General features: G+C 40.5%; 1 protein-coding gene across 7 annotated transcripts in view; it reads left to right on the forward strand.

Moving 5' to 3' along the window:
- Positions 1-18,924, forward strand: part of ELAVL4 (ELAV like RNA binding protein 4) — a 147,531-nt gene that overhangs the window by 77,042 nt on the left and 51,565 nt on the right. For all 7 annotated transcript variants that reach the window (XM_040470183.1, XM_040470181.1, XM_040470178.1 and 4 more), the window contains exon 2: positions 18,272-18,512. In XM_040470183.1, the coding sequence (XP_040326117.1) occupies positions 18,272-18,512 (241 nt within the window). The remainder of the gene's footprint in view (positions 1-18,271; positions 18,513-18,924) is intronic.

Raw genomic sequence — 18,924 nt, forward strand, 5'->3', positions numbered from 1 at the left:
TCAACACTGAGAAAACTTAAGACACAGAATTGTTAAGTAACATGCCCAAAATCACAAAGCTGAACTTAGGCATTCAGGCTCTGGTGCCTGTGTTCCTAACCATTAGATAGATAGATATTGGATAAGTGTTTAAATTGATTTGAATTGAATGGAAATAGAAGTAATTATATGATGGTTTATTCAATCATTTGTTTTTTTTTAAAAATAACACGCAAGTCATTAGCTTTGATAGTTGTTACAGCAAAGTATTGAGTCTCCATTGGCTTTGGCTTCTGCCTGTGTGACTTGTAGCAACTCTCCTAGGTGCAAGTGTTCTGTGGGACTCTTAACCTGTAGCCCTTAGCCAGATTTAGACCCAAAGTGAAAATAAAATATGAGTTTAGGCCTGAAACAGAGGCAGTCTGAGTTGGAATGAATGAATGGTAAAGGAAAAGAGGCTATGAAGATGGCCTTCCCCAGAAAATGGCCTTAAAAATACAGTCTTTGGGGACAGTTTGAAAGAAGTTGAGGAAGACAAGTGTGATAAGTGCAATATAGCTTTAAAAGATAAAGGTGCTCTTATTTTTTTTAATGTTTTTATTTATTTTTTCAAGTTAGCACAAGAGAGGGAGGGGCAGAGAGAAGGGGACAGAGGATCTGAAGTGGGCTGTGGGCTGACAGCAGCGAGTCCGATGTGGGGCTTGAACTCACAAACCATGAGATCATGACCTGAGCCAAAGTCAGGTGCTCAACCCACTAAGCCACTCAGGTGCCCCAAAAGTGCTGTTATTTTTAAATTGATTTTGAAGAGCTGAGAAAGATACAAGAGAGGTTTATGATGAGAGAGGAATGGTGGGGAACAGAGCAAGGAAAGCAGATTTAGCTATGGAGAGCAGGTGAGCACCTGGAGAGCCGCCTGTTTATTCATTTATTCTGCCAACAAAACCTGGAGCTCTGCACTGGTCCTTGGGGTTACAAATGAGTCAAACACAGCCCCTGTCCTCAAGGAGCTCACAGTCCAGCGATAAAGACAGGAAGATGGAGAGTCTCGAGGCTGTGTGGTAAATGTCCATGACGGAAGCATGTACAAAGGATAGAGGTGGGAGCTGGGGAAAGATGGGGTGTTGGGGAAGGTCTGTTAGGCCTGGTGGTGGGAGAGGACAGCCTTCTAGGCCAACAGGAGTGCCTGCGCAGAGTGTGGCACGGGAGAGACCACAGCATGTTCTAGTTTGTCCTTGCAGGCTGGAGAAAATGTTGCTGGGAGGGTGATTTCCAGGGTTTATGGAGGTTGTGGTGGGTAAAGGAGGAAGATGAGAGTCAGTGACAGGAAGACCCGGGGTCAGATCCCAGCTCTGTACCTTGGGAACCAGGGCTAGTCACTCTGCTTTCTGTTTGCTGCTTAGCCCCTGGTTTGCTCACCTGTAAATTACAAATGATAGGGAAGGGGGGCAAAGCCCACTCATCTCTCAGGGTCTTCATGAAGATGAAATGGGGTGCTGGGTGTGAATGTGCTTATAAAATCCCCTGAGTCTAACATGTGATTTAAAGAATTCTTTCCAGTGACTTTGTAAGGCTTCATTCCATTTCTGCAGGAAGATAACACTTTCAGTGTTATCTCTGCACTTCCCACCACACCTTTCCAACAGTGCCCTGTAACATTCTCCTGAAGTGCATGTGGTCAACGTAGCTGCTCCTTGGGGTCCACAGGAAGGAAGGAGCAGTCCAAGTGGAGGGTGCACCAAGGACAGACAACCTCTATGCTTCCACCCTGAGCAGGTCCATGTGGAAAGTCAGAAATGCCCTCTGCTATCCTTCCACAGAGAGCACTGTGGCAATTTCCTGAAATTTCCCATGAAAACAAGAGGGTTTTCCTCTTGGGAAATCAGAAACCTGAGTGACTGCACTTACTACATTTGAAGTATCTAACTTTAAGCCACTCACAGTAGAGGGTGTTTTAAAAAGGCAAAGTGTACCAGAAATTATGTTTGTAAGTGTTAAAAATGGTGATTTCATTACTCACTTTTTTTTTCAACGTTTATTTATTTTTGGGACAGAGAGAGACAGAGCATGAACAGGCGAGGGGCAGAGAGAGAGGGAGACACAGAATCGGAAACAGGCTCCAGGCTCTGAGCCATCAGCCCAGAGCCCGACGTGGGGCTCGAACTCAGGGAGTGTGAGATTGTGACCTGGTTGAAGTTGGAGGCTTAACCAACTGCGCCACCCAGGCGCCCCTCATTACTCACTTTTTAAAGTTCACTTAATCCCTTTCCCTTTGCTCTGTATGTTCCTTACTGGTATTATTGTGAGAATTTATTAATGTTTGTGAAACATTTTGAAGATGAAGGAAATAGCTATTGACATAGGTGATGAGTACTAACATTTTTAAGTATTTTTTTCCATTTCAGAAATTAAATTCCAAGGATAAATGTTACCAGCTCTAGTCAACGTTACTGCCTCATTTTAATGGGGATATGTTTTTAGAATGTTACAATTTTGACAAGGGGAATGAACATGTATTGTGTCCTTACTGTGTGCCAAGTTCTGAGCCAGATGCCTTAAATTTGTTATTTTTCATCTTCACAACCACCCTGCAAGGCAGATAGAATTATGTGTATTTTTCAGATGAGTAAATTTAAATTGCAATTCAGAGTCTTAAGTGTCTAAACCACAGTCAAGGCTGGAGCCAGTTTTCAAATACAAACTCCAAACTTCATGCTCTTGCCTGTACACCATGTGGAATTTTGAACTAAGATTTTCCTCTAGCATCCATTTATTTGACAGTTTTAATGACTAATGGTAGATATATAGCCCAGTAGGTTTTTAATTGGATTCGATCATTTACTTTCTTCCAAGACCATTGGGGTTGCATTTTATGGTGATAGGAGCTCTTTCCTCTGACTTGGAGGTTTCAGAAGGGACAGAGTTTGGTTTCACACTTGAGTTCAAGTTGTGGTTCTGGCTGAGTGAGAGCAGATACTGCCTCAGGCCTCACTTCTCCTTCATCCTATGTAGAGTGACTTCACTTCTTCAAGCCTTGGTTTCCCCAACTGTAAGTAGGGGCAACAACAGTTACCTACTTTGCACAGTTGTGGGAGAATTAAGTGAAGTAACCTACCTGACTACATCTATCACTGTTTATTATGCGCTGTTGGTAGTATTAGAAGTTCATGGTAATTGCTTGCCTAAACATTTTCCTGTGTAACCCAAAGCACTTTTTAATCAGTGTTATCACAGGATCTCCATTTATTGGGCCTTTGCTATATTCCAGGCAGGGACTTTGCTGGGCACTTTGTATATACTTCTCCATTACCACATTTATGACATTATAGAGTAATTACTTATTTACTGATTTATTTATTTCCTTGCAGGCAGGAAACCCCTTTCTCTCCTGTATCTCAGGCATTTATCATAATGGCTTCTGGCCCATTGAAGGAACTCATTGACGTTAAGGAAGTTAGCTTGACTTTTGTTCCTTTGTGCTGCCTTTCCTCTTCTTTTAAGAACTAACTTCAGTTGTGGGGAAGAGCTATTCAAATGAAGTTCAATATTGTCATTATTAAATTGTGACTTGCTGGGGCACCTGGGTGGCTCAGTTGGTTAAGCGTCCCAACTTCGGCTAAGGTCATCTCACTGTTCGTGAGTTCCAGCCGCACATCGGGCTCTATTCTGACAACTCAGAACCTGGAGCCTGCTTCGGATTCTGTGTCCCTCTCTCTCTGCCCTCCTCCACTTGCACTCTGTCTCTCTCTCTCTCTCTCTCAAAAATAAGTAAACATTAAAAAAATTTTTTTAAACTTTTGACTTGCTTTAAAGTATGCCTATAATTTAAAAAAATTTAGTTTGTCCTAAAATTTGTTAATTTGACAACAGCTGACTCTGAATATTGTTAGCCTTTCATTGTTTTGTTTTTTTTTAAGATAAATTTCTGGGATAAAAAGAATATATCAAGAATTGGAGCAGTTTGCCAAGCAAATTTACTTTGTGATTTCAAAGGACATGGTTTCCTGACTCAAAGATGTAAACTCTTCAATACCTTAGTGTATATACATGTATCCAAATTATTCTTAGGGACTTATTAAATTAGTTCTACAAGGGTCTTATCTGAGAATTATATATAATGCAGTTTAAATTTTAGTATAAAGGTAACAATTTTGAAACTTTATCCTGTGTTTTAAAAAGTCTTACCATTTCTGAATTTTTAAAATGCCAGTTTGACTTTTGTCCAATTATATGAATTAGTGAGATTTCAGAAGCATATTTTGAAAGACAAAAGATGATTTGTGAAGATAAAAATATTAACTTGTTCTTTATTCAAATCCAAAATTCTCTGTTGTTATAAGGCAACATCATAAAAATATGTAAAAATACATCTATTTTTCTTTTAAAAAAAAATAGAACAATGAGGAAATTGAGGTGAAGGAAAATTAAGAGAATAAAAAAAAAAAAACAAGATAAATTCAGAGGTTAAGTTTGTGTTGAAAAAGAATCAAGGGGCCCCTGAGTGGCTCAGTCAGTTAAGCAGCCGACTTCAGCTCAGGTCATGATCTCGTGGTTCATGAGTTCAAGCCCCGCATCAGGGTCTCTGCTGTCAGCACAGAGCCCACTTTAGATCCTCTGTCTCTCTCTCTTTCTGCCCCTTGCTCTCTCTCTCTCAAAAATAAAACAAACATTAAAAACAAGAATCAAAAGTTTGCAGGGAGATTCTGTGTTCTTTCCTTAAACACAGAGGGCTACAAATTTGCTCCTCATTTTTCTAGCAGTATTACAAAGAGGAGACACAATGAATTACAAGATGCAGAGTCCATAAAACTAAAGGAAACCAATCATACAGAGGACAAAGAGTGTTAGTGGTTCATTGTCATAATAAAGTATTTGTCTTAAAGTAGACAAACATTCTGATACGTGGTATTTGTGATTTTTTTTTTCCTCTCCACTTTGCTTTTTGTTCGTGAGATTTTTAATACATATGTATTAAGAAGATCTCTGTATGCAGGAAAGAGAGAGAGAGAAGCTTAAAAAGCATGGCATGGAATGCTGCTTGACAGTGTCATACATTCACAAGATGTCCTTGAAGATGGAGCACAGAACAGAGATCAGGGAAATTTTGGCAGCTGCGGTTGGGAAAATAAATGGCTGTTGTGTGATTGGGCAGATCCTAAAAGCAGGCTCCTGCTCAGACCATGTAATTAAGAAAAGTGGGAGCTTTTTGTCCAAGTGCAGAATGTTCATAATATCAGAGTTTGTCAGCAGGAGCTTTTAGAACGGATCAGTACTTTTCACTCCCCGATCCAGGGAATGGTTTTCTTATAAATCATCTTCTCTCCTTGCTGTCCTCCTGAAGGTTGCTGCCAGGCGATAAGGCAGACTTAGATTGTAACCTTGCTAATACACAGTGATTTAGGTGAAGGAGAGACTGAATCACAGGCCGTTTCAAGAAATGTGATTTTTATTCATTTGGGCTCCTATGTGTCCTCTAATGTAGGAGCAGAGTGTGGCCAAGGAGAGATCCCGCAGGACAGCTCTGGGAAGGAGATGGAATAATTTTTAATACTGTGACTCCAAACTGGTTTGAAGGATTTGACATTTTCTTTCATTTTTAAAAATAACTTCCTTTCAGATTATAAAAGTGCTGTATTTTCATTGTAAGACAAAAACTTGGAAAATAAAGATAGAGACGAGTGTAACAGTCACCTATAATCCCACCCTTTATTGTTAGTATTTTTACTTTTCCCTCCTACATTGTACATGTTTATGTAATCAAGATAATCAGTTTTTATTTCACTTTTTTCTGCATTTATCATACATGTTTTCTTCTGTTATAAAACCCATTATAAACATAATTTTAACAGCTGCAGAATACTGTGTCATAAAACTATACAGTAACTTACTTAGTCATCCCCTCTTGTTGGGCCCTTAGGTTGTTTCTATTTTTTCACTCTTCTAAGATACACTTTTCATAATATACTTTATCATGCATACTTTTGGTCTTTAGAATTTTACAATGCTTTTCTGAGCTTCAGAATGGATCCTTGGGTCCAAGAATATGAACGTAAGGTTCAGAAAGATTGCGCCAGTTTACATTTCCACCAATGTGAATGAGACTATTTCACTGCACCTTAAAGCTTGACAGTTGCAAACCTTGAATTTCTATGTTCTATGTGAACAAGCTGTCCACAAATAATTCAGAGATACACTTCTCCCAGCCTAGGTCTGAGTTCTTAGGAACGCTGTTAGGCTAGAGTCCCATTTTACTCACACCCATCTGCCTTCCCAGGGGGTGTCCAGGATGAATGGTAGTCCCAAATAACTCTCTGAGGTAGTGTGAGGAAAAAAGTTCCCCTATCAGGTCAAAAAGTCTTTTTTTCTAATGAATCCTTCTTATTAAAAAAAAGAAGAAAAAAAGGAGAGAGAAGGAAGGGAAGAAAGAAAGAAATTCAGAAGAGGAAAAAATTAAAAATAAAATTTCAAATGTGATAAAGTAATTTTCAAATTTAAAACTGCCCTATCAGAATGACGTTCAAGATTTTTTCAGTAATGAACATGTAGATATAACATGAGGCTGTGTGAATTGTCCACAGGTCTAATTTACCATGGCCACTTACACATACACTGAGGTGCTGAGAACTGTTTATTTCACTTAGTATCTTTAGCTTCAGTATGCCCCCAAATAATCTTTTCTCCTTTGAATTGCACAATTGGAAGAACCATTGGCATTATACAATTCTTAACAAAGAGAAGGTTGTCCTGTATAGAATTTTCTAGATACTGACTCCCTCTACTTCCCTTCACTATCCTCCCCATTCCCACCCAGGTTTGTTAAGAAAACAAATACAAATTTTCACAATAAAAAAAAAAAACATTTTAGGGGCACCTGGGTGGCTCAGTCGGTTATGCGTCCGACTTTAGCTCAGGTCACGATCTCGAGGTCTGTGAGTTCGAGCCCCGCGTTGGACTCTGGGCTGATGGCTCAGAGCCTGGAGCCTGCTTCCGATTCTGTGTCTTCCTCTCTCTCTGCCCCTCCCTTGTTCATGCTCTGTCTCTCTGTCTCAAAAATAAATAAACATTAAAAAAAATTTTTTTAATAAAAAAAAATTTTTATTTGTATTTCTGAAGAATTTAATCTGAGTGTGCATTAACACAAATGCGGAGGAGTGACCCCATGGTGCAGATCATGATACAGATGCAGAATAACACATTGCTTCGTTCAGCTGAATCCCGGTGAGTTTGCTTACACTCTGAGCCACCAGCCAGGCACTTTATAAGTATACAATATTTATGCCACTGGCTATTGATTATGCATTTAATCAGAAGATAAGCTTAACTTGGGGTGCCTGGGTGGTCCAGTCAGTTAAGAGTCTGACTCTTGGTGGGCTCAGGTCATGATCTCATGGTTGGTTTATGAGTTCAAGCCCCAAATAGGGCTCCAGTGGACAGTGTGGAGCCTGCTTGGGATTCTGCCTCTCTTCCTCCCTGCCCCTCCCCCACTCGCGCAGGCACATGAACGCATGCACAGTCAGGCTTTGTTTCTCTCAAAATAAATAAATAAACTTAAAAAAAAGAAGCTCAACTTGATAATTCTGGAAGCAATTTTACAAATTATCCATTGATGTTCTTTGTATGAAGATGACGTGTCTACCATCACAACTGGTTCCTGCCCCGACAGGTACCCATAGCTAATTATGAGGCATTTTGGTTATTTTGTCCACATTAAATATTCAGAGTTTAGAAACTTAAGGGGTAGAATGGGAAAGGAATTGTTTTCCAATTGATTTTTTTAAGTTTTTTTTGAAGTTTTTTTTTAGTGTTTGTTTATTTTTAAGAGAGGGAGAGAGAGAAAATGAGAAGGGGGGAGGGGCAGAGAGAGAAAGACACACAGAATCTGAAGCAGGCTCCAGGCTCTGAGCTGTCAGCACAGAGCCTGACCCGGGGCTTGAGCTCACAAACTGTGAGATCATAACCTGAGCTGACATCAGACGCTTAACCGACTGAGCCACCCAGGTGCCCCTCCTGTTGATTTTTTTATTAGATCTAATATTTTTGCAGAAAGCGAGAGCTTGGCCATGAAATTGTATTTATATTGAAATGAAAACATTTGCGCTTTTCAAATATGTCTTTAACAAAGAAGGCTTATTGAAAGTTTGAGATGATCTTTATTTTGGAAAAGAGCACTGAATTGGGGGTTCAAGGGGTGGTGACAGAAAGGTTTCCTCATCTTTATAATGAACTGGATGGCCGGGTCATCCCTCGGCTCTGGAAGGTTTGCTGTAAAAGTCTGCTAAAACCAAGTACCCAGGGGTTTTACTAGGACTGCCCCAGGACAGGCATACCAGGAAATCATTTTAGGCCCAAACTAAAGCCCTAAAGAAACACTGTAAGATATAAAGGAGGCCAGTATTTATTTAGGAGGAGAAATGTGTGTGCTGTATCTGGGGAGGAAGATTAAAAACTTGGATTTCTGTGAATTTGAGAATAATGCCTAAGAGAAATTAAATTTTGATTATGCTTTTCATATCCACGCTGGCCCTGCTATTTTAAGTATTAATGCCTCTTGTTCTCTCCAGCGACTGCTGAGTTTTTAAAAACCCTGACTACCCCCACTGAGAATACTTTTGGCATGCCTAGTATTCCTCTCCAGTGAAGAAGATGCTGTTTCAAAGGAGTAATGCCTTAAGCTTACCTCCTTGTTACAAACAGTCATTTGTTTAGGACGTAAGCACTTAGACTGGAAACAGGACTGTCAGTACAGTATCAGAACTTGTCCGTGTATATCTCATGTATGTGCTTTTTTGGGAAGGAGGGAGAGTCATTAGAGAAACTCTGGAGGCAATTGCTTAAAGAAAGGGGTATATACAACTGGTTTTAGTTAATTATTTGTTTATCTGCCCTCCCTTTCCATCCTCCTAACTTGAACACTCTAAAGGCAGGGACCAAATTAGTTTTGTTTTCTGTATTCCTAGAACAATGCCTTGGTCTTTAATAGCATTCAATAAACTTGTGTTGACTTGAACACACTTGTTTTAAGGATATGCTGAGAATTTATTACCACATAACTTCCTAGAGTAAATAGGTCTTTCAGGTTATTTGTGCATCTACCCAAAGGTACTATTAAACTGTCAGCATGTTTTCCCCAGTTGGAATTAAATATTTTTTCTAGAGTTTTCTAGTTACCTTCCAGCAGAATTAGGGAAACTTGGTACAAATGTTTTTGAGGGACATGAGTGCAGTCTTCAGCCAGATTCTTCTGCTCCAGGGGTCTTTTGTGAGTCATCACTTGTAATTTGGTGGGGGGCGCGGGGGTGCGGGCTGAGTATATTCCCAAGTTCCCTTTTCTTAGAGTGATCAGATCATCAATCTCAGCCCCTGCTCTTGGAACCCATTAATAACATGTGTCTCCCTCCCAGTTGAATCATAACCAGGAAAGCATTGCATTTAGAAAAAAATATTAATCTGAAGGGACTTGAGTGAATTAAAGCCTCTTGAAGAGAAGGAGGGGAGAGTGTGGATTTTATGAGCTGATGGATAAAACTTTTAAAAAATATGAAATTGGGGGTTGTAAGGACATTTTTAGTATCTTTAAAGGAGCAAGAAGAGAAGTGAGGAATTATTCCTAAAAATAATATCTGTCTTCAGGAACACAGAGCCTGCTGTGTAATTTTCTAACTTTGGGGATTTGTTTTTCAGGCTTTTGAAAGGCGGGTGAGATGCAGTAGTCTGGGCTGCACCACCAGAGTCTAACATACTGCGTGTCAGGATTTTATAAGGGTTAAGTGGGAAATGCCTACAAAGAGAATTAGGACTTTTATTTTTGTTCTCATGAATAATTTAAATCTATTTCTTTAATGGTTCGATTCAGTGACTGCCCTTGGTAAACATTATTCTTCATGCTCTCGGGAGCGCTTGTTCTATTACATAAGGGTTAGCCTTTATACATAAATTTTCAAAAGTTCTTCCAACATGGTAAAAGAAAACACCTTTCAATACTCATTAAAATATTGAATAAAATACGTGTGTGCGTGTGTCTCAGATGTACACACCTGAGACATGTTTGCAATCAGTACACTCCATCTTTCTAGTTTCTGGGAATGCTGACATTTAGAGGGCATTAAAAGTAAAGGGGAGAGTATTTGGAAAAGAAGCACCATATTCCTGTGACCTTCTTAGTTTCTTTTCTCTTGGTCTTTTTGCCCAGATTGAGCCTTGAGGCCACCCCTCCTCCGGAAAACCAGAAGTTGAGAACTGCCGTGATAGGAGTACAAGGGCCCTGCACTGGGCTCTTGGATGACGAATATCAGTCTTGCGTTTTACCATAGCACAGGTTCCTGTAACATAAAGTCGTAACCCTTTATGTGTCTCGTGAAGTAAATCCTGAGAGTGTAAAGTGGGTTAAGATATGTAAATGCAAGACCAAGCAGTTTATTGTGGGACTGCATTTTTATGGAAAATATTGGAGTAAGGCCACAGTATGGCAGACAGGATTGGTGAGGGGGCTGCGGTAGGGCCTCCACGGTGGCTCTCTGGTGCCCGGGACAATAACTGTCCTTAGTTGTGAAGAGGAAGACCAGCCCTATATCTCTAGTCTTTCCCCAGATTTGAGCAGATGAAAGCCTTGTGAAGAGTGAAGGACAGAAGGAACTGTGAGGAGTCCATGAGCTGATGGAAGAAATATTAAAGGAGACTTTAAGTACATTTTTAGAATTTTACAATAGTCCGGTTTAATATACTTAAAGGACCTTCTGGCCATAAGACATGCTTGCTCTCTCCTCTGACATGTAGACCCTTTGGCAATAAATATTTGTTTGGTTAATGAATTCATGAATTCTGAGAACAAGAAGTTACATGAAAAGAAAGATTTGGGAAGGAAGGGAAGTTTTTGCACTTTGATTGTATTGCTATTCTTAGAATCAGCTGGAGGATTTCAATCTGGAGACAAAGGATTGCCTTTAGTGTACGTAAAATGGTGTGTGTGTGTGTGTGTGTGTGTGTGTGTGTACATTTTTCTGGGGAGGATGGAAAAAGGCATTCAACAGGTTCTCAAGGGGGCTCATGTCAGCCAAAGATTCAGCCCTCCTGCTTGAACAAATGCCTCTTACAATCTGTATATGAAATAATATCTAAATGTATGCCTGGCATATAGTGGGTACTCAGTAAGTATTCTGCCCTCTTTTGTTATATTTAAGAATGGGATGACATTAATACCTTTTTGGCTTGTACTTTACAGGGTTGTTTGAGGGATCTATTGAACTACTGAACGTGCAAGGACTTTCATTCATTCAGTAGTCCTTTATCCAGAACTTAGAATCATCAGGCGCTGTTCTACATGCAGGAGATGCTATAATAAACAAAACAGATGTGTTCTCTGAGCTATGGAGCTCAGGTCACCATTCTTTGTAAACTGTAAAGTGCTATACTCAATAAAGCATGGAGATAGACATGTCTCCACACCTCTGTTCAAGGGCATTTTTATGATATGGCCACCTTACTCCCTCTTCCCAGAAAAGGAGAAATAAACCCTCATCTAAATGTCCATGTCTGCATTGTCACAAGAGTACACAAGAGAGGTAGTCTGTAGACCTGGGCTTAAGTCCCATTTCCTGCTCTAACTAGCAGTATCACCCAGGGCAAGTAATTTCCCCTTTCTGGTCCTAGGTTTCCTCATTGTTAACATTATGGGGTTGGGTTTTGTGGTCCTTAGTGTTCTCTGGTATCTGTCATGCATCTCCATCAGGAACTCAATGAGGGCTATCTCTTTGTCTTTGTTGTCTCTGTATTCTCAGGGCCCAGCACAGTGCCTGGCACTCCGGGGCTCCATCTCTGTTCATCTAGCATTCTAAGATCTAGCCATAATGGAAATAAACCCCATTTTTTATGTGCATCTGACCTGACAAGTCCAGGAAACAGTGAAGCAGATACCTTTGGGGGGACAAAATAAAAGATGGGATTGAGCAAGTAATTAAGGCTATGGGCCTAAGGACCCAGGATTGTGGCGATGGAGACACTACGATGGGCTGTTTTTTTCAGGAGCACCTTAAGAATGAGGCTGAGCCTGGCCTCTGCTTCTTACCTCCCTCCACAGAGATAAATATCCCTGAGTGCTGATCCAGCAGCTGCATGTCTGAGGCCTTCCCTCTTGCTTTTGTTGTATATTTTTCTGAAAAAAAAGTGGTGGGAGGGGTGAGGTTAATGCGTTGAGTGTGAATAATTAGTCATTCAAATCATTGACATTTACAATGACAGGATTTGAGTGCCTATGTTATTGTGCACTGCTCTAATAGTTTATCCCTGAAATTTTCTGCCTGTATAATGTTTCTTAAAATATATCACAGGAACATAAAAGATTTAATGCAGTGCTTTGTACAACCATTAGAGTTGAAGTCAACTGAACCTCCTCAATGCTCTATCCTGGATGCGCACTGTAATTCTGTTCTTAATTGCCATTCGTAAGAGGGAAGGAGGGCAAAAATGGTTTGGAACCTGGTCAGCTGCAAAGTTGGCCATGAGACCCACACAGACTGTTTCATGAAAATACATAGTCACACTTGAGTAACTGATATATTTATTTGCAATGAAAATTGTGCTGTTAGAATATCAAAGGCTTTAGCCTGGGGAAGGAAGTCTTCTGATCTTGTGAAGCCAGCCTCTGCACTTATTGGAGGACATACTTCCTGCTAACATACGTTTACCTCTGGTCTGTTCCCCAAGTTGAGATTACAGGTGTCCTCTCGTTAAAGACGTCATATAACCTTAAAATATTGCAGTTTAATATTCTTGGGTTCCATATCTTTAGACCTTGGCAATTTCTCTTATTTTCCAAGTAATGTTTTAAAATCCTCTTGGTTCACTTGTGTGTTGGATTTGATTCTGACATTTTACATTTGTGATTCCTTTTTTTAAGCCTGTCTTGTATCCTGGAATGCATCATTAAGATGAGTGAGGGGCTTACTATGTGATGTGTGTTAAACATTTGCAAGTGTTTCTCAGCTTTAGCATTGTACTTTTTTATTGAGCAAACTCTGTGTGATTGTGTGTATTTTCATCAGTTCTTTCTGAATACACAAAAGGATAATTGTAGTTTGTGTGCAGAGCAAAGAGAGCTGCATCTCCATAAGCCAAGAATGACTTGACCTAATTTATAGGTTTGGTCGGTTGAAGTAGCTCAGTACCAAATATTGCATCTCATCGATCCTTTTCAAAAGTTTGAGCCTAGTTAAGGTTGTCTGATCTACAGATGGGGCTCCAGTCCAGGAGTCAGCATAATTTAGGAAATGCACATAAGATGTAGGGGAAGATGGTTGGGGAACTGACATGACTTTACTGCAGACTCGATGCTTACTAGGCTTCTCTGGAGCAAGGAAACCTGTGAGATGTTTACATGGACAAGTGCTGGCTTTCACCACACATGTCTGTGAGGCGAGCATCCAGTGAACAAAAGATGAACCTGGCTGTCAGGTGACCTTTAACAGTCTTGATCCCATAGAATCTCAGCATGCTTAGGTATGATTTACATTCTTCTTCATACTCCATCATTCATGCCAAAAAGGCTGCCTCGGTGCAGGATATTTTCTAGGTGTTTGTGGGAGAGCCATAAGAAGAGTAACCTGACAGGGGCACCTGGGTGGCTCAGTCAGTTAAGCGTCTGACGTCGGCTCAGTTCATGATCTCACAGTTCATGAATTCGAACCCCGTGTCGGGGCTTTGTGCTGACAGCTAGGAGCCTGGAGCCTGCTTCAGATTCTGTCTCCCTCTCTTTCTGCCCCTCCCCCAATCGCACTCTGTCTCTCTCTGTCTCAAAAATAAATACACATTAAAAAAAATAAAAAGAAATAAAAAGAAGGGTAACTTGACAAATATGGACAGCAGGGAAGGTGTTCTATAGATCATGGGACTAGCACTTTTGCCATTAAGTCAAAATGTAGCAGCTGGGTAGCTCTGTGGTTCTGCCAACCCAGCCTTCTGAACCAGATAAATTCTGCTTTTAAGTTCCTTATCAAGTTGGCAGTGCTCCTTGTGTCTGTTGCCTGGACACTTAGTGAGGCAGTGAGACGACACAGCAAATGGAGACACGGCTCAGGCCCAGGAGGCCCAACAGTTTGGCAGAGCAGAAACCTGCCTCCCAGCCAGGAGTTGTGATGATGCTCTACGACATCATTTCCATTAGCATGTACATCCCTTGGGCGCATCTCCCTCATTGTTTCCTGGACAGAGCAGCTGACTAGGCTGTGTTGGTACAGTTTCTATCAGTGCTGAGAAGAGTTTGATTTAAGATTCTTCAGATGGGGCGCCTGGGTGGCTTGGTGGATTAAGTATTCCAACTCTTGATTGCGACTCAGGTCATGATCTCATGGTTTGTGAGTTCAAGCCCTGCATCAGGCTCTCTGCTGCTTGGAGCCTGCTTTGGGTCCTCTATGCCCCCCTCTGTCTGCCCCTCCTCCATTCTTTCTCTTTCTCTCTCAAATAAATAAACATTTAAAATAATAAGATTCTTCTCAGAAACTCTTTGTTTTCTCCTTGCTGTCTCATCCAGCCTTCCAGAATCCCACAGTTGACCTGAATCCAAGAAAAAAGTTCTGATGATGTGATAAGGGGAGCCACTTACGTTACTTATAACGATAAAGAATCTTAGAAGCTCCTCACCTTCCTCCGTCTGCCTTATTTCTCTGACTCCTCTTGAGACTTTTCTTTTGGTTTCATTTCCGATTTATGATCATTCAGAAGAGGAAAGAATTAAAGTAACACCTATATAGGGCATGATGCAGAATATTAGTCATTATGCCTCCAGGCATTCTTTCTGAAGATAAACCTACACGAGAGGCTTTATTCCAATTTACAAAGAGGAAACTGAGGCTCAGAGTATTGATGTAACCTGCCTGAGAGCACATAGCTAACAGGTGGTGGAACTACAATTTAAACCAGCTGTTGCCTTGACTAAAAACATATTCCTTTTTTACCTTATCACTCTGCTTCAATGAGAAAATAAGCAAAAATAAAACCAAACCAAGAAAGTCTCAACGAGTATTGATAAGGGTGTGCAGCAACTGGAACTTTCATACTCTGCTGGTGGGAGTGTAAATTGGTGCAGCCATTTAAAAAAGATACTGACAGTGGCTACTACAGCAGAACATAAGTATATTCTATGACCCAAAAATAGACTCCCAGGAATATTCCCAACAGAAATGTGTGTGTGTGTGTGTGTAAACCACAAGACAAGTACATAATGCTCATAACAGCATTATCAAAATAGTTAAAAACTAGAAACAACCAAATGTTTATCAACAGTAGAAGAGATAAATAAAATGTGATTTAAAAAAAATTTTTTTAATGTTTATTTATTTTTGAGAGACAGAGTGTGAGTGGGGGAGGGGCAGAGAGAGAAGGAGACACAGTATCCAAAGCAGGCTCCAGGCTCTGAGCTGTCAGCACAGAGCCCGATACGGAGTTCAAAACTACAAACCATGAGGTCATGACCTGAGACAAAACGTGACACTTAACCAGCTAAGCCACCAAGGCACCCCAAAATGTGATTTAAAAAAATTTTTTTAATGTTTATTTTTGAGGGGGGGAGGGGCAAAGAGAGACAGACACAGAATCTGAAGTAGGTTCCAGGCTCTGAGCTGTCATCACAGAGCCTGACGTGGGGCTCAAACTCACGAACTGTGAGATCATGACCTGAGCCAAAGTCAGACGCTTAACTGACTGAGCCACCCCGCTGCCCCTAATTTTTTAAATGTTTATTTATTTTAGAGAGAGAGAGAGGCAGAGAGAGAGGGAGACAGTGGATCCCAAGCAGGCTCTGCACTGACAGAGCCTTTGTAGGGCTCGAACCCACAAACCGTGAGATCATGACCTGAACCAGAGTGGGATGTTTAACTGACTGAGCCACCCAGTTGCCCCCAATATTTTTATACAGTGGAATTCTCTACAGCAGTGGAGAAGAAGAACCTACCACTATATCTAACGACATGGATGACACCCAGACATAATGTATGAAAGGGTACATATTGTGTGATTCCATGTATTTAAAGTTCAAAAACAGATAAAACAAATCTCTGGATTAGAAGTCAGTTACCTTCGGGAGGTGTGAATGATAGAGGTGGGGACACAGGAAAGACTTCTGGAATGCTAGTCATGTTCTATATCATGATCTGAAAGGTGACTACTCAGGTACGAATTGTGTTCTCTTTGTAAACATTCTTTGAGTTGTACCCTTAAGGTTTGCACACTTTACTACATGTGTATGATATAAAAGTGCTTATCCCCCAGAAATTCTCTCAATAGCCAAATGGTGATGATAATGGAAGCTGCTAGTTATCAGATATCTGCTAAGCCTTGCTTTCCTTGTCTACAAGATGTGGAGAATATGAGAATATGCCTCATTGCCTTCTTGTGAGAAGTGAGACAAGTGATGTCAGACAATTGGTAGAGTGACTTTAATAAATATCAATGATGGGAGCATCTGGCTAGCTCAGTCAGTAGAGCATGCAACTCTTGATTTCGGGGTTGTAAGTTCGAGCCCAATATTGGGTATGAAGATTACTTAAAAATATAATCTTTTTAAAAAATAAAAACAAATAAATATCAATGAATGTGAATTATATTCCCACTACTATTCAGGTGGTTCCTGTACATCATGTCACCACCTTGCAAGGCAGGTGTTCCCATTTTCAAATGAGGAAAACTAGGGGTGCCTGGGTGGCTCAGTCACTTGGGCGTCTGACTTCAGCTCAGGTCATGATCTCACGGTTTGTGGGTTTGAGCCCCGCATCGGATTCTGTGTCTCCTTCTCTCTCTGCCCCTCCCCCACTTGTGCTCTGTCTCTGTCTCTCAAAAATAAATAAATGTAAAAAAAAATTTTTTTTAATTAAAACAAAAACAACAACAACAACAAAAACAAATGAGGAAAACTAAGGCTCCTAGAATTGAAGTCCCTTACTCAAAGTCACACAGCTAGTGAAAGGCAGAGCATGATTCCATTTCCAAAGAATTGATCAATTTCGGAGGCAATGGAAGTCCTATCATGAAGGACTAGTAAGGGATGGTGATAGGATAGAATGGAAAAGGGGAATTGCTGGGCTGCATTCGGGGCCAGGAAAACTGTAGGCCCAGGCTCTGCCCCAGTTTGCGATGACACAGTTCACTGGATGTCTCTGGAATTAATCTCAAACATGAGAGTTTTGAACTAGATTTTACTGGATTTTATTTCCTTAAGTGACTTCTGGCTCTGCAGTTTTATGATTCTCTATGTTTGTCATGCCTTATAGGGCCTCTTTACAACCAGGCTCCATGAGCTTAAATTCATTTTTCCCGTAGAACTTTATTCCTGCTTCATCTTCTCAGTACTTTTCCTCAATCACATCCTATAAAGCAGGGCTAATTGTTCCCCTACTACATGCCCATTGTCCTACTGTGAGCCATTTGCCGGTCTGTGTCCTCCATAGACTGTAATCTCCTTGAGGCTAGAGACTAAGATTTATTTGTCTTTTTTCCCATACATGCTGCCTGGAACAGTTCACACATTTGTGGAAATTTTTGTTTAATTAAGTATTTAAATCCACAGAAAGTCCTTTTTGAATAAAGTGTGAGAGGATAGCCTCAGGCTGTGCTGGACCTAAGGTGGAGACCCAGAGAGACCTTTTCCTTTATGTTCTTTATTTTATTAGAGGTCCAGGAGAAACAGTAATGGAGTGGCTAGGGAGAAGAATCATCAGATGACTTAGCTCCTTGGTGTGTGTTGATGAAATCTGAAGTTTGATCAGTGCTTAAACATCAGTGACAATCCAAACCCTTCCGATATGGAATGGCCCCCACTTAATTTAATGTCATTTTACTTTATAAGATAGTTAATAAACAGGTACTGTGTTTGGTCTTGTGAGCATAGACCTCTATATTTAGTTTTTCAGCTTTAATGGAACTATAATTTTAATCATGATTATTACTTTACATTTTAATTATAATTTGGTGTGGCTTAAGTATACATTTCTGAGAGTGATTGTGTAATGAAAACAGGAATTAGCTTTTCATTAACAAAATAATGGGAGCGTTCCCATTGCATTCTAGTCTGTGTTCAAAATCTATGGGCTGGCCTAAAAATAGCAAAGGGAGTTTAACATTTTGGTTAAAAACATGCTTCTAAATTGGATGTGTTCACAACCCAGTCTCTTTTGCTCCATCTTGCTTTATCTTGTTCCCTTTCTTTTCAAAGTACAAAATAAAATAAAATAAAATAAAATCTTGAAAGAGACTTTTGTGTCTTTGAGATTTCAGGAGGTTTATTTTTATTATTTTTATTTTTATTTAGATAATTAGCACCATGGAGCCACAGGTGTCAAATGGCCCGACATCCAATACAAGCAATGGACCCTCCAGCAACAATAGAAACTGTCCTTCTCCCATGCAGACAGGGGCAGCCACAGATGACAGCAAAACCAACCTCATAGTCAACTATTTACCCCAGAACATGACCCAGGAGGAATTCAGGAGTCTCTTTGGGAGCATTGGTGAAATAGAATCCTGCAAACTCGTGAGAGACAAAATTACAGGTATGGTCTTCTTCAATATTCTAAGCTTAGGATCAGCAGCTGTCTGTTCGGTTGAATGTGCAGACCTTAGCAGGAATGCACGCGCGCACACACACACACACGCACGGTGAATGGTTAATGCATCTGAGTGTCTGCATCGTGTATCCTGCCTTCAGGGATGGCGTGGGAACACAGTCGTAAGCTCCTGCAAGTGTGTACACTACATAAAACCATTCTGCAGATTGGTAGGACTTGGAAGCAGATGAGATTTTGGAGCTTCCTCAAGCTTTACTTTCTGTGAAATAACCCTTTGGTTTGATCCCCTTTTATTCTCAATCAGCCACCCTTTCCCTTTGTTCCATAGTTCTCAGTTCTGCCCTCCACCCTCCCTGTACTCCATGCTAGTTTTTATCTATTCCTTTCCTCTCAAGCA

The sequence above is a fragment of the Herpailurus yagouaroundi genome, unplaced genomic scaffold (assembly GCF_014898765.1).
Source record: "Herpailurus yagouaroundi ecotype Mexico unplaced genomic scaffold, PumYag 77, whole genome shotgun sequence".
In the NCBI taxonomy this organism is placed as follows: Eukaryota; Metazoa; Chordata; class Mammalia; order Carnivora; family Felidae; genus Herpailurus; species Herpailurus yagouaroundi.